The sequence below is a fragment of the Scleropages formosus genome, chromosome 13 (assembly GCF_900964775.1).
Source record: "Scleropages formosus chromosome 13, fSclFor1.1, whole genome shotgun sequence".
Classification (NCBI taxonomy): domain Eukaryota; kingdom Metazoa; phylum Chordata; class Actinopteri; order Osteoglossiformes; family Osteoglossidae; genus Scleropages; species Scleropages formosus.
The window spans coordinates 16,084,357-16,096,136 of record NC_041818.1 but is presented as its reverse complement, the minus strand read 5'-3'; the positions used below and the strand labels follow the sequence as shown (position 1 = coordinate 16,096,136).

Below are 11,780 nucleotides of genomic sequence, written 5' to 3'. Positions count from 1 at the left end.
GTTTCTTCTTCAGTATTATGTGAGACTGAGTTTTGAGGAAGTCACGTTGTGAAACATTTGAAATTTGTCTCATACATAGCTATGTTGTGGGTGTATATTTTGTAGACTTTTTTAGTTTCTAGCTGTACTGTGTTTTTATTGTTGAGCTTATTACAAACTGATATGATTATCATTATGACAGCGTAACTTGTTCAAGATTATTAAAAAAATCCATTTGAATTAATATGTGAGTAAGTTGTAAACAACATTACAGAATTAGTTGATTTTTCCCCCGAAGCGGATCAAAATGCATATAATTCGGTTACAAAATCATGAAACATCAAGTCGGAAAAATCACACAGGAAATGTCTCCGAAGACTGACTAGTGACTAGGCGAACGCTCGTATAGCTTTACTTGGCTGTTTTGCTCCACTTTCCCCTTTAAATGTTTTATTTTTTGCACGCCAGCGAAGGCGCCCCGGTACCCGCCTCGGCAGCCGCCACTCCGCGCTGTTGTGGCTCCGAGTGCGCATGCGCGCCGCACTGGAATTACTGCACTGAGCACAATAAGTTGGAGCTCGTGCGTCTTCGCAGAAATCCACAAAATCACATCAATAACTGCGGCGATGCCGAGAATCCGGAGCAGAAGCTACTTTGGCATATGGACCTTTCCTTTACTGGTGGCTGTTGTCTGTGCCCAAAGGTAAGCGGCCAGTTTTATTTTTATTTCAATTGTGTTAACTTTGAATTGCTGTAAACTCTTGTGATATACTCCAGCAGAAACATGCATCTGAGAATGTGCCCTTTCTGTCCTTCTCTCCAGTGTCAATGACCCTAGCAATATGTCACTGGTAAAAGAAACTGTGGATAGACTGTTGAAAGGATATGACATTCGCTTGAGGCCAGATTTCGGAGGTAATGATCAAAACGATTCCATTATTATAATGATTGCAGTTATCGTGAGCCCTTCATGATGTGTTCAACTCTGTGTACATGTACATACTAGTAGCGGGGGGGGGGGGGGGAGATCTGAAAGTTACACACCTGCACAGCTGCCCCGCTAGAGGTGGGCAAAGCCATCGGGCCACAATGCTGTCAATCGGTTATTGGGTCGAGACCCACAGCTCTCCACTGGGGCATCCACATGTATGTAGAGACCTTTTCCTGTTAAACCTCATGTAGCCTTCCCTGACTTTGGAATGGTTTTATTCAGATGCAGCAACTACATTCGAAGATCAGTGACAGCTCTTATGAAACAGACGCGTCAACATCTTAATGCTACATTCATAATGGGGGACGGGGGGGGGGGGGGTTAGATCACATAAATGATCCTTTGTCCAATTTAAAACCCTTAAGGAGGCTGCTGGTCAGTCAACAACGAGTTAATCATTGTTGGCACGAGCGCCACAAGGCTGTTTTGCACCTTAACAGCGCATTTCCCGTTGAAATGAAGGTATCACGAGTATTAGTTTAGGATAAGAAAACCAGTAGTTGAGTTCTTTTGCTCATCGCATTTTTTTTTCCTGGGTTGCAGGTGCCCCGGTGGCGGTGGGGATGAACATAGACATAGCGAGCATTGACATGGTATCTGAAGTCAACATGGTAAGTACACATTTGCGTCCGCTTTTCCACTCCTTTTTCTGGATTCATCTGCGTCTCCGAAAAAGAAGCGCGTTTTGTGCGGATGCGTCTCGAATGTCAATGAATCATGCGTTCATCGATCAGTATGCCGCTGGTGCGAGGCGTGTGGTGAGGTCGGATGGGTGTGGAGAGGTCCGCTTTTATCTCCGATCAGGACATCCCGTCTTATTGTTGCTGTAATGAATATATGACAGGTCACACATGCGCTCGCGTGAATCATGTGCAAACACACACACACAGGTCGCGCATCCCGTGTGTACAAAGCAGCGCATCTGGCGTTTCGTGTGTTGCTCTGCTGGAAAAGATCAAGATCGGCGCTGCTTCTGAATTAATGTACGAGTAGAGAAGACGAAGGAGGGAATATGAAGAAAAATGTCAAGCATGTCCTGCGTTGGCCGGCTCAGTCGGGGCTCGTCGTTATTCACATGAGGCGAGCGAGGGGAGCCCTCAGAAGACGCCCCGTCCTAAAATGGCTGACAGCAGGGTGTTTAATGACAACCTGTCTGTATCTTCCATCCGTGCCGCGTGCACTTCCTTTTTTTTATTTTTTTCCCAGACGTAGCGGTCGTAACAGTTGCAAGAACGACCAAGTTCAAAGCAATTTCCTTATTGCATCTAGGTCATACGGCACAAGAGCGGGGAAGCAAAGTTTGCTTCGTGCAAGAGCGCCCCCTACCGCCGAGTGCGGAACGCTGCACTCCTCCGCGCTCCAGATGGAACGACAACCGTGGCTGTGATTTTCCCCAGAACTGCGCAGCCGCTCCAATGCAAATGAACACCTTGACACTCTCTTTGTCTTTGTGTCTTCTCTCCGTTCTTATCTTACTGATACGCTCGATTTTTTTAAGCATTTACTCTTAAGTTCTGAACGTGACCTTGGTAAATTGACATGCAGTCATTTCTGCATACATAATCGTTCCATGTTTATTGTGTTAAAACACTTAAGCCTCAGGTTACAATTATATTTCACTAAGGCGAGAATAAAATGTGTCTGTGATTTTTCTTTATGGGACAAAAGTTGAAGTAGTGGTTAAGCCTGTTGCCCTGCAACATGAATCCCTGCTCCTGGTGCTACACCCTTCGTGAAGGTATTGCCCAATTGCTCCATTAAGAATACACATCTATATGAACGAGTGACCCATTATAAACTATGACTGTCTGTCATAGTAAATCAACCTGGCAAGGTGTCAGCCTTTTTGATAAGAATGATTATTACTCTAAAGATCTCAACTATTGATATTTACTATTCAGGGTGCTGTATTTGACCAGAAAGAACACCCTACTGTACAAAAGTGTAAACCGTTATAAAGTTGATTATCTGTCATAGTAAGTCACCACGGCCAAAGGCATCGGCTAAATAGCTGAAAGCGATGATTATTTTTCGCAAATATCGATACTCACTGCGATTCAGCGATTAACTTATAATCACAGAAAGAACAGGGAAGCGTTAAATACAATCTGTTCGGTGTCTTGGAGACACTGTGAAGCCTCATGGTGGTTTTTGGCGGGATTTCCTAGGTGGCCCCATGTGCTTCACATGCCCTACGCTCTTTGGGGTTAGCCTGCCTTTGAACTCTTAGCCTCGCGTGCACCCATCTGGAATAATCGTTCACTGCACCGTGGGACCAGAGAGTGTTCAGCGCACCATGAACGGATGCTGACGTCACACGGCGCCCCGTAGCAATGTGGGCGCTAATTTTTGACATTTCACAGAATAGCCTCCAAGTACCACTAAAAGTTGGCCTTGGTTAACAAGGCTATAATCTGGCTGTTTGCATGAGTGAGCTGCAAAAGGAAGCACCTGGGTGTCACTTTGAGATGTAGCGTGATGATCTGTTAAATGTGCTTGATAAATACGACCATTCGGTAGTAAAACTCGGCTGTTTCGAGTGCAAGATGGTCTTCTGACTCTGACCTCTTTGTGTTGCATGCGCTTTAGAACAGCTATTCATTTGTTTTTCTGTCGGGCCCAAAATAGGGTGCCTATTGATAAGGCTTAACTGTTGTAAACAGTGATAAATATAAGCAGCATAATCCTCATCTAGTAGAGTGAGGCAGTTCTCTAGCAATACGTCGAAATGTGTTGGAAACGTAATGTGACACAGTAGATGAATTTGAAGGGCGATTTTTTTTTTTTTTTCTTGACTGATTTACTGTATCGAAACTATAAGCTTCCCTGAGAAATTCAAACGTGATCCAGATGTCTTTGTGCTGATATTTTGGCCATCCGTGTGGCCACCACAATGTCTTTTTGAAACCCCCAAGCCCCAGGCGCTCAAGTTAAACTCTTTACAGGGGAGGGTAGCAACAGGGAAACGGGAATCCTGGGAAATGAGCTGGATGCTCTCTTTTGGATGCTCATCTCCTGCCCTTCTCCGCAGTCGTCGCTCTCAAACTCCCACTGCGTTCCTTGTGACTCCCTTTCTGGCTTCTCATCTCATCAGACTCAGTGGGACGCAGTGCTGGAGTGGACAGCTTCTCAGCTTGCTGATTAGGGGCAGAACAATTGCCCCAGGTGGGGACAGTGTGTTTGCTTTCATAACAGCTGATCGCTGTTTCGCTACCAGCAAAGCAGGTATAGTCACTCCCTGCCCCCCCACTCCCCACCTCATGTGCTCTTGCAGAGCCCTTAGTGCTGGACAAAGGTTGGACATGATGCCCGGCAATGTAAATCTGTTAGTCAGGCCTGCGTGCCGTGCACGTTACTCTGTCCTGACATAAGTGGTGGACGGTCCGGAGAGGAAGACACAGTGAAGGCACATGCAAGGTCATGCTCCCAGAGCTCTTCTCAGTCCAAGTGAGTCATGAGCAGTGGTGACATGGGTGCAAGCTGTGGAATACCAATAAATGAGGGTGAGCCTGAGATTATGGTTCTGGATGAGTCTCAGCAGTATTTGCAGGTGGTGAGCGATGGGGGAAGGCAGGTTGAGTGAAATCGGATGCTTGTCCTGTGTTAGGCGCCGGCCCAGTGTGGGAATGCTCCACTGGCTGCTGGGGAAGGTTTGGCATTTAAGTGTGTGTACGTGCCTTTGCAGAAGAGAACTCACTAAGGGGCTCTTTGCGTGTTTCCTGTCTCCTTGCGCCCCATCATGCTCCTTGCCTTGCATTTATGGCTTGGTGGGTGCAATGCCAAAAGCCATCAGACAATAGATGGAGTAGCTGTCAGGGTATTTGCACCCTTCTGTGCAGCTTTACCACACCTGTGACAAGTTTCCACGCAACTGTCTTGAAAGTTCTGCTATACATGAAATAATGTGGATACATTTTATGCTGTTCAACCATTCTTAAGCTTTTTGGAGTCATGGATGCCTTTGAGAATCTGGTTAAAGCTGTGGACATTCCCCTCAGAAAAGTGCACTTAACAACATAAACAGGATTTGACATCAAATCAGTATTCAGCACGAGTATGTTAACTGTACGATGCAAAATGAACACCTGGTTTAGTACCAAGTACATAGGTAATAGTTCTGTGATATACCTGCCTTGACAAATTAAACCATTGACATATTTTGTTTTTAGAAGCTTTCCTTCAGTTCATTATTTCCCAATCCAATTAATTATTCATTGAATTTAACAGCAAATACTTCTGTTATCTTCTGTTTTTGCAATTGAAATGCAAAGTTATAGTTTGAGTAAAAATAGTAACAATACTATTTATACATATTTGTACATATCTGTTGTTCTGTACATGGATATGAGAGATATTTTTATTTCTGTCAGTTATGCTGACATGCAGATGCATTAACAAGAAGGTTATTAGACAGGCTCCAGTGCAAGTGCGGCTGAGATTTTCTTTTGCTGTCATTTTTTTTGTCCAATCTCTGTGCAGTACAGTTGACCTAAAATCTGAGTGTTCAATTAATGTTATATGATGTTAATGTCATGTAATGTTAATGTTGTATCTGGGAAAGTGTGTCTTTGCAATCAGGCTGCAATATGAATAAATAATGTGTGTTTGTGTGTGTGTGTGTGTGTGTGTGTGTGTGTGTGTGTGTGTGTGCGTGTATGCGCACATGCGCAGATTCCAGATTAACTGAGATCTTCAGGTTTATGGAATGCTACTCAAGTTATAGATTTATTTACTATGATTCCTCTTGGAATCTTTTGGTGGGAAGTTCAGATCCTTAACTATTACCTTATATGATGATATTATGAGTTAAAAGGAGACATCTATATATATGTACACATTTTCAGAACCGCTTGTCCCATACGGGGTCGCGGGGAACCAGAGCCTACCCGGTAACACAGGGCGTAAGGCCGGAGGGGGAGGGGACACACCCGGGACGGGATGCCAGTCCATCGCAAGGCACCCCAAGCGGGACTCGAACCCAAGACCCACCAGAGAGCAGGACTGTGGTCCAACCCACTGTGCCACCGCACCCCCTATATATATATATATATACACACACATACATTGTGCTGTACATATGTATATATGGTCCCTGATTTATGAAGGTTCCAGTTACAGTTTCTTTGACTTTACGATGGTGAACTGGCGATAGACATTCAGTAGAAACTGTACTTTGAATTTCGATTTTTTTTCCCGGGCAAGCAATATGCGGAGCAATACTCTCTCGCAATGCTCGGCAGCGGCAGCCATCCGCATCTCCCAGTCTGTCACACAGAGGTGTGTATTAGGTGTATTAAATACATTTTCAACTTACGATATTTTCAACTTTTGATGGGTTTCGCAGAACGTAACCACATCGTAAATCGGGGATCACCTGTTTGTGTGTATATATATATATATATGTGATAACTCTGCTTTTATGAATTTAAATGAAATAAACTGCATGTAAAAATGCAACTACTGACACCTTTTGTCCCCACTTGATGCTGTCTCAAGGTGAATAAGCTGTATAACCAAAACAATGAAAAACATTGTTTCTATTTTCATTTGCAATTTCCATCAGCCACATCTCAAAAGCGGGGTGGTGGCAATCCAGAGCCTGTCCCAGAAGCACAGGGCGTAAGGTGGGGTGCTCTCCAGATGGGACACCAGACTTTAAAAATGTTACAGCCTTTTACTGTTTGAGTTTACATTAAATGAAATCTAAATTGTGCAGTTATTGGTTAGTTATTTTTTAGCAAGAATGTACAACACATTTGTAACCATCTAAAGTGCAACTTGAGGATGTATTTCCTTCAAGGTGTATTGTGTACACACTGCTCTTTTCTGTTGTTACCTTTAATGCCCCCTGCTGGCAATTATGGTTTGATAGCTTTAAAAAATACATTTTCGGTGCAGTGCTTTGTTGCAAAGACACTGCAGACATCGAACGTCTCAAAAGTCAATAAAATGACTTTTTTAAATACATTTCTTCTGTTTTGCTCTGCCATTGTTTTTGTTCTATAAATATTCCACTCAACGTTTTCTTTCGGTTGTCATGGTAACAACAGATATACATTGCGTATAACAAATCAGCCTTTCTATTTATTTTCATGATCATTTTGTTTTCTGGACACCTCAAAATGTGTGCACAATGTACTTGTCTAAAGTACCAGCAATTTCCAATGACCTCTCAGCTGATAATTTCTCTGCTGTTAAAAAACACACACACACACACACACACACTTTCAGAGCCGCTTGTCCCAGACGGGGTCACGGGGAACCGGAGCCTACCCGGTAACACAGGGCGTAAGGCCAGAGGGGGAGGGGACACACCCAGGACGGGACGCCAGTCCGCCACAAGGCACCCCAAGCGGGACTCGAACCCCAGACCTACGGGAGAGCAGGACCCGGTCCAACCCACTGCGCCACCGCGCCCCCCAGTGTTAAAAAGACATTTTCATTTTTTTCCCCTGATTTAGGCATGCAGGAAATTTAAAGTAATAACTGTGATTGCTTTGTGATGGGTCAGAGTCCTGTCCAGGGTAGCTCCCTGCCTCACCCCCTTTGGTTCCAGAATAGGCTCTGGACCACCGCAAACCTGAACTGGACAAGCAGCTGATGAACACTGAAAAAAGGAGTTATTTCTTTATAAGTACCTTTTGCTGTTGTCAAAGACTCCATTTGGACAGCCAGATAGGTTCTCAGTGACACTGAATGATTCAAACATGACAGCTGCTCGATTGTCCTAATGGACACAGAACGGGAGGTGGGGCTGTCCATCAAACTCTACCAGGTAATTAGCTCTTATAGGTGCCCTGCTTGGAAACTTGGCCCTGCTGTGTTTCCACCTCCTTATTACGTGCTGAAGTGACACTTAAAGTGCTCAGGTTCTCACATCACTGGGTGACGGGGACTTGGGTCCCAAGCTGTGGGAAATCGGTTTAATTATAAATGTTTGAAAATGACCTCGAAACTTGTCAGGAACAATGGAGTCACTGTGATAATTGCATGTCGTTGAAAACTTTCAGGGGTGCCGGTCAAGGAGATCACGCAGTTTGGCTCCTGAAGCTTGGCACTGGGCTCAGAGGGAGGGGTAGGAGTTCTTGGGGACAAGGCCCACTTGACTAGGGTGTTCCTGTCTTTTGAGCACTCGATAATTTTCTAGTACAATTAATCCACACCTCTCATTTGATAATTGCTGCCTATGAACCTGAAATTAAAGCAACCAGTGTAAGCTCTGCTACACTCTACTGCTGATATGAGTCATAACTTTTAACTCTAATTTTACAAGGGTCACAACACATCTGATGCTGTAGAATGGTATCGAGGAGCTTGCGAAAGTCAGGGAAGAAATAATAATCATTCACATTTTTTTCAGTTATTCTTGAGTGCTGATGGATTTACTTGACACGACACATTTGTGTTTACGCAAATTGTACATCTGAGTGCCTTTTGGTATAATTTAAATTTTCATAGGAAAATGTATTATGATAGTGTGAGTGAAGGATTGTTTGGACGTGATGGAGTTTGTGTAATTGAACAATTCACTGTCGAACAACATCAGAAGCTAATTGCTTCACTAAAACATCCAGCTGCAGAAACTGGAGTAAGACATCATTCTCTGCAAATGGACCATTTAAATGTGTAAATGTAATTTAAGGTGAGTTTTGAGGGTTGCCTTCCAAAAACCACATGCCTAGTCCTGGCTCTTGACACAAATCAACTCTTTCAAAGGTTTTCATAATGGTGGAGAAAAGAAAAATGTATTCACAAACTATTGGCTTTTGTATAGTCCTGTTTACAATCACAGTACTTGCATTATAGATATTGTATAATCTCTTTTAGAATTTTTACACATATTTTCACATGCAGTCTGTCGTGATGGCTTAGCCACAGTCATACAAATCATACCATTTTCTCTAAAAATTTAACCGGCTGATTGGCCTAAACACTGCGGAATGGGAAAAAAAAAAACCTCTAGGTGCAAAGAGAAGCTCAAGGAAACAGTCTTTTTGCATGTATCGTGTCTCAGATGTTTAAGTCATTTATAATTTAATACTTAAGAAGTCTGCAGAAGCAGAAGAATTCACTTGGGATAATACAAGTTTAAACATGAGTGCATATGTAAAAAAGCATATTTAGCACATTTTTGCAATCTACTTGAGTGCTTTCATTTGTGTGATTTATTCAGAGTACAAAGCACGGTTTTGAGTTGTGAGTTTTTATTTTTTTTAACCATGGACATGTTCTTCTACTAATGTTAATTGTTATTATCCGATATGATCAAATTTTGATGTAATTGCTTGAAACTTTTTGTGTCCTTGCTTCAGTTTGACTTCAGCTTGCCTTCATTAACCTCAGTCTCCCAGAGTTCATCTTCGAGCATGAGAATCTCCATGTGTGCAAAAGGGACCAAGGAGTTCCAATGTCCATAAAGGAAGATGATTAAGACTGGACGCGGTTATGCCGAGCTTCATGGAACCAGTTATTTACCTCTCTGGGGGGGGTGGGAGCTCCTGGGCACTGTACATACCGTACAGTACTATGATTCATCATGCATCTATCTGAGATGGAGCTGGCTTTGTACCAGAGGACATCTCAAGGGGACACCACAGCCTTTTTTATTCTCAGCAGGGAGTCTTCCTCCTGGTCCGCTCTTCCATAATGACAGAAGAAGACCTATTTTGGCGTGTGGCATGTCACTCATGGTGTGAAAATGATCAACTCCTTTGGAGAACAGACCTATAAGTATTTATTTGGCACACAAAGTGTGAAACAGGGTACGCTGACTGCAGCTTAAACCTATGGTATCTGGACAGTTATCATTCTGTCTACACAGATGTGGCACCATGGCGATTTATTCGTAGGTCCCATGCCAACATATGTTAAACTCGATAACGTGCTTAAGTACACCAATTACCGGGCAGAGTTCAACATCTAGGCTAATCACTGAGCTGTATTTTGTTAACAGGGAAATGTTCAGTCCATTTGACATGTCACAGCACATAGCATGTACTTAATGTAATGCATTTTAACCACCATAGCCATTTGCGTCGCTCTAGATAAAAGCATTGGCTAAGAGGATAAAATGTAATGTAAATGTCTGTAGGGCAAGACACTCCATTAGTCAGGAGTTCAATGACTAGAGTGGAATTCACTAACAAAACTTGGTTTTGTTGGTTAGGATAGTTATAATGTACATACTGTACTGTATATGTACAGTGGACTCTTCCTTTTACAATGCGACTTGTCATTTCTAACACTGAATTCTTTTTATGAGCTTTTCATTTTCTTTTGTTATAAAATGATGTGTACATTAATTGGCATAGCTTTCTGTTTTAGGATGAAAATATATTTTACAGTGTGAAAAGCTCAACGACTCATTGCAATTAGCACAAAGATTAATGAATTCTGTGCATTGTAGTGATTAATGCTTTAAGTTCATGACACCTATCTATGTATTTAGATGTAGCATGTTTTATGTACCCTAAATGGACTCCCTTTGAGGTTAATGCCATCCAGGGGTCCTGTTAAATATCCTCTTATGTCAGCCCAGCTCTGGTGATTAGAAATAATTGGAACTTATGTGATTTATCACATTTTGTGTCATATAAAGATTGAGAGCAATTATTTTTCTTAGTTCTCTGAATTAAAATCTAACTTACTGCAACCACTTAGAGTAATAATAGTAATAAAACAATGCTTTCTCTGGTACTAAAAATTACTGAAGTACCTAACCAATGACTAGAAAAAATATGGATAACCTTATTTTCTGATACTTTAAGAAATGCTTTCCATACAGTTTCCATATCAGATCAGTGGAATATGGTGCTTTGAAAATGTCATTTTGTGGAAACGCCTCTTAGAGGTTCCTCCATTGCTATATTTAGTGAGAAAGTGACAGTATAAAGGAAAATATTTGCTCATAAAAATATAGACTATTTTATAAATAACTATAAACATAACTTTTCCTGGAAAGAAGAACCCAGCAGTTTCTTCTTCAAGTTGCCAATGAAATTGCCTGGGAGATACTACGCTATTTTTGTAAGGGTGCTGAAGAATGGTTCATTTCATTTATATGCAGATTGTTTTGTTCTTTTCCTGTATTTTTACAGACAGTATTTGTGAAAAAATGCTTAAATATATTTAAAGTTAAGAAAAATTAATTCAATTTATTTGATTATGCAAAATGTGATGAAATCAAATTAGCTGCCAATCAGTGAATCTGCTCTTCATGCCTACACTATACTCCTTGAATTAGCACAAGTAAATTTTCTGTAATTTTGGCTCTATAATATTTCTGGAGCCGAAAAGGAGCCAAAGGATGAAGATGGAACAGAGAGCTGAAGGGAACATGATGACTGAGTGATCTGATGATACTCAGAACAGAGACTAAATTGCAAGTGCTGGATGCTTTGCTTTCTCCGTCCCCTTTTATCCCCTTTTTGGTTGCACTTTAGAGGCTTTTTGAGGCCCTGTGAATATTTTATTGAATGAAGCTGGAAGCATATCCTGTCGACCCAGCCTACATCAGTCAAAATGTGTTCCATAGTCAAAAGTCTTGATCTGGAGTCATAACTGTGCTATCAATATTGTCTACAGCAGTGTTTCTAAACCTCAGGTGGGTTACAGACATGTAAATGAAGCACTGTGAGTAGGCAGGGGACAAGTGAAATTAAGCAATGCATGTTAAAATGTTAAAAATGTTGCATATTGCTTAATTTTCTCTATAATTCCAATTACACAACATGTAACTGACATTTTTTGTTTTAATGCCAATGCAGCCTACATTTCTATGAATGTAGATAAAATTGCTTGTTTAATTTTA

The 11,780-nt window shown here is 41.9% G+C and overlaps 1 protein-coding gene across 2 annotated transcripts in view; it reads left to right on the top strand.

Annotated features, from left to right (window-relative positions):
• Positions 1–497: 497 nt before the first annotated feature.
• gabrb2a (gamma-aminobutyric acid type A receptor subunit beta2a) overlaps positions 498–11,780 on the top strand; it is a 51,890-nt gene continuing 40,607 nt past the window's right edge. For both annotated transcript variants that reach the window (XM_018744465.2, XM_018744467.2), the window contains exons 1-3: positions 498–682; positions 803–894; positions 1,514–1,581. In XM_018744465.2, coding sequence (XP_018599981.1) covers positions 606–682; positions 803–894; positions 1,514–1,581 — 237 coding nt within the window. In that variant the 5' untranslated portion in view covers positions 498–605. The remainder of the gene's footprint in view (positions 683–802; positions 895–1,513; positions 1,582–11,780) is intronic.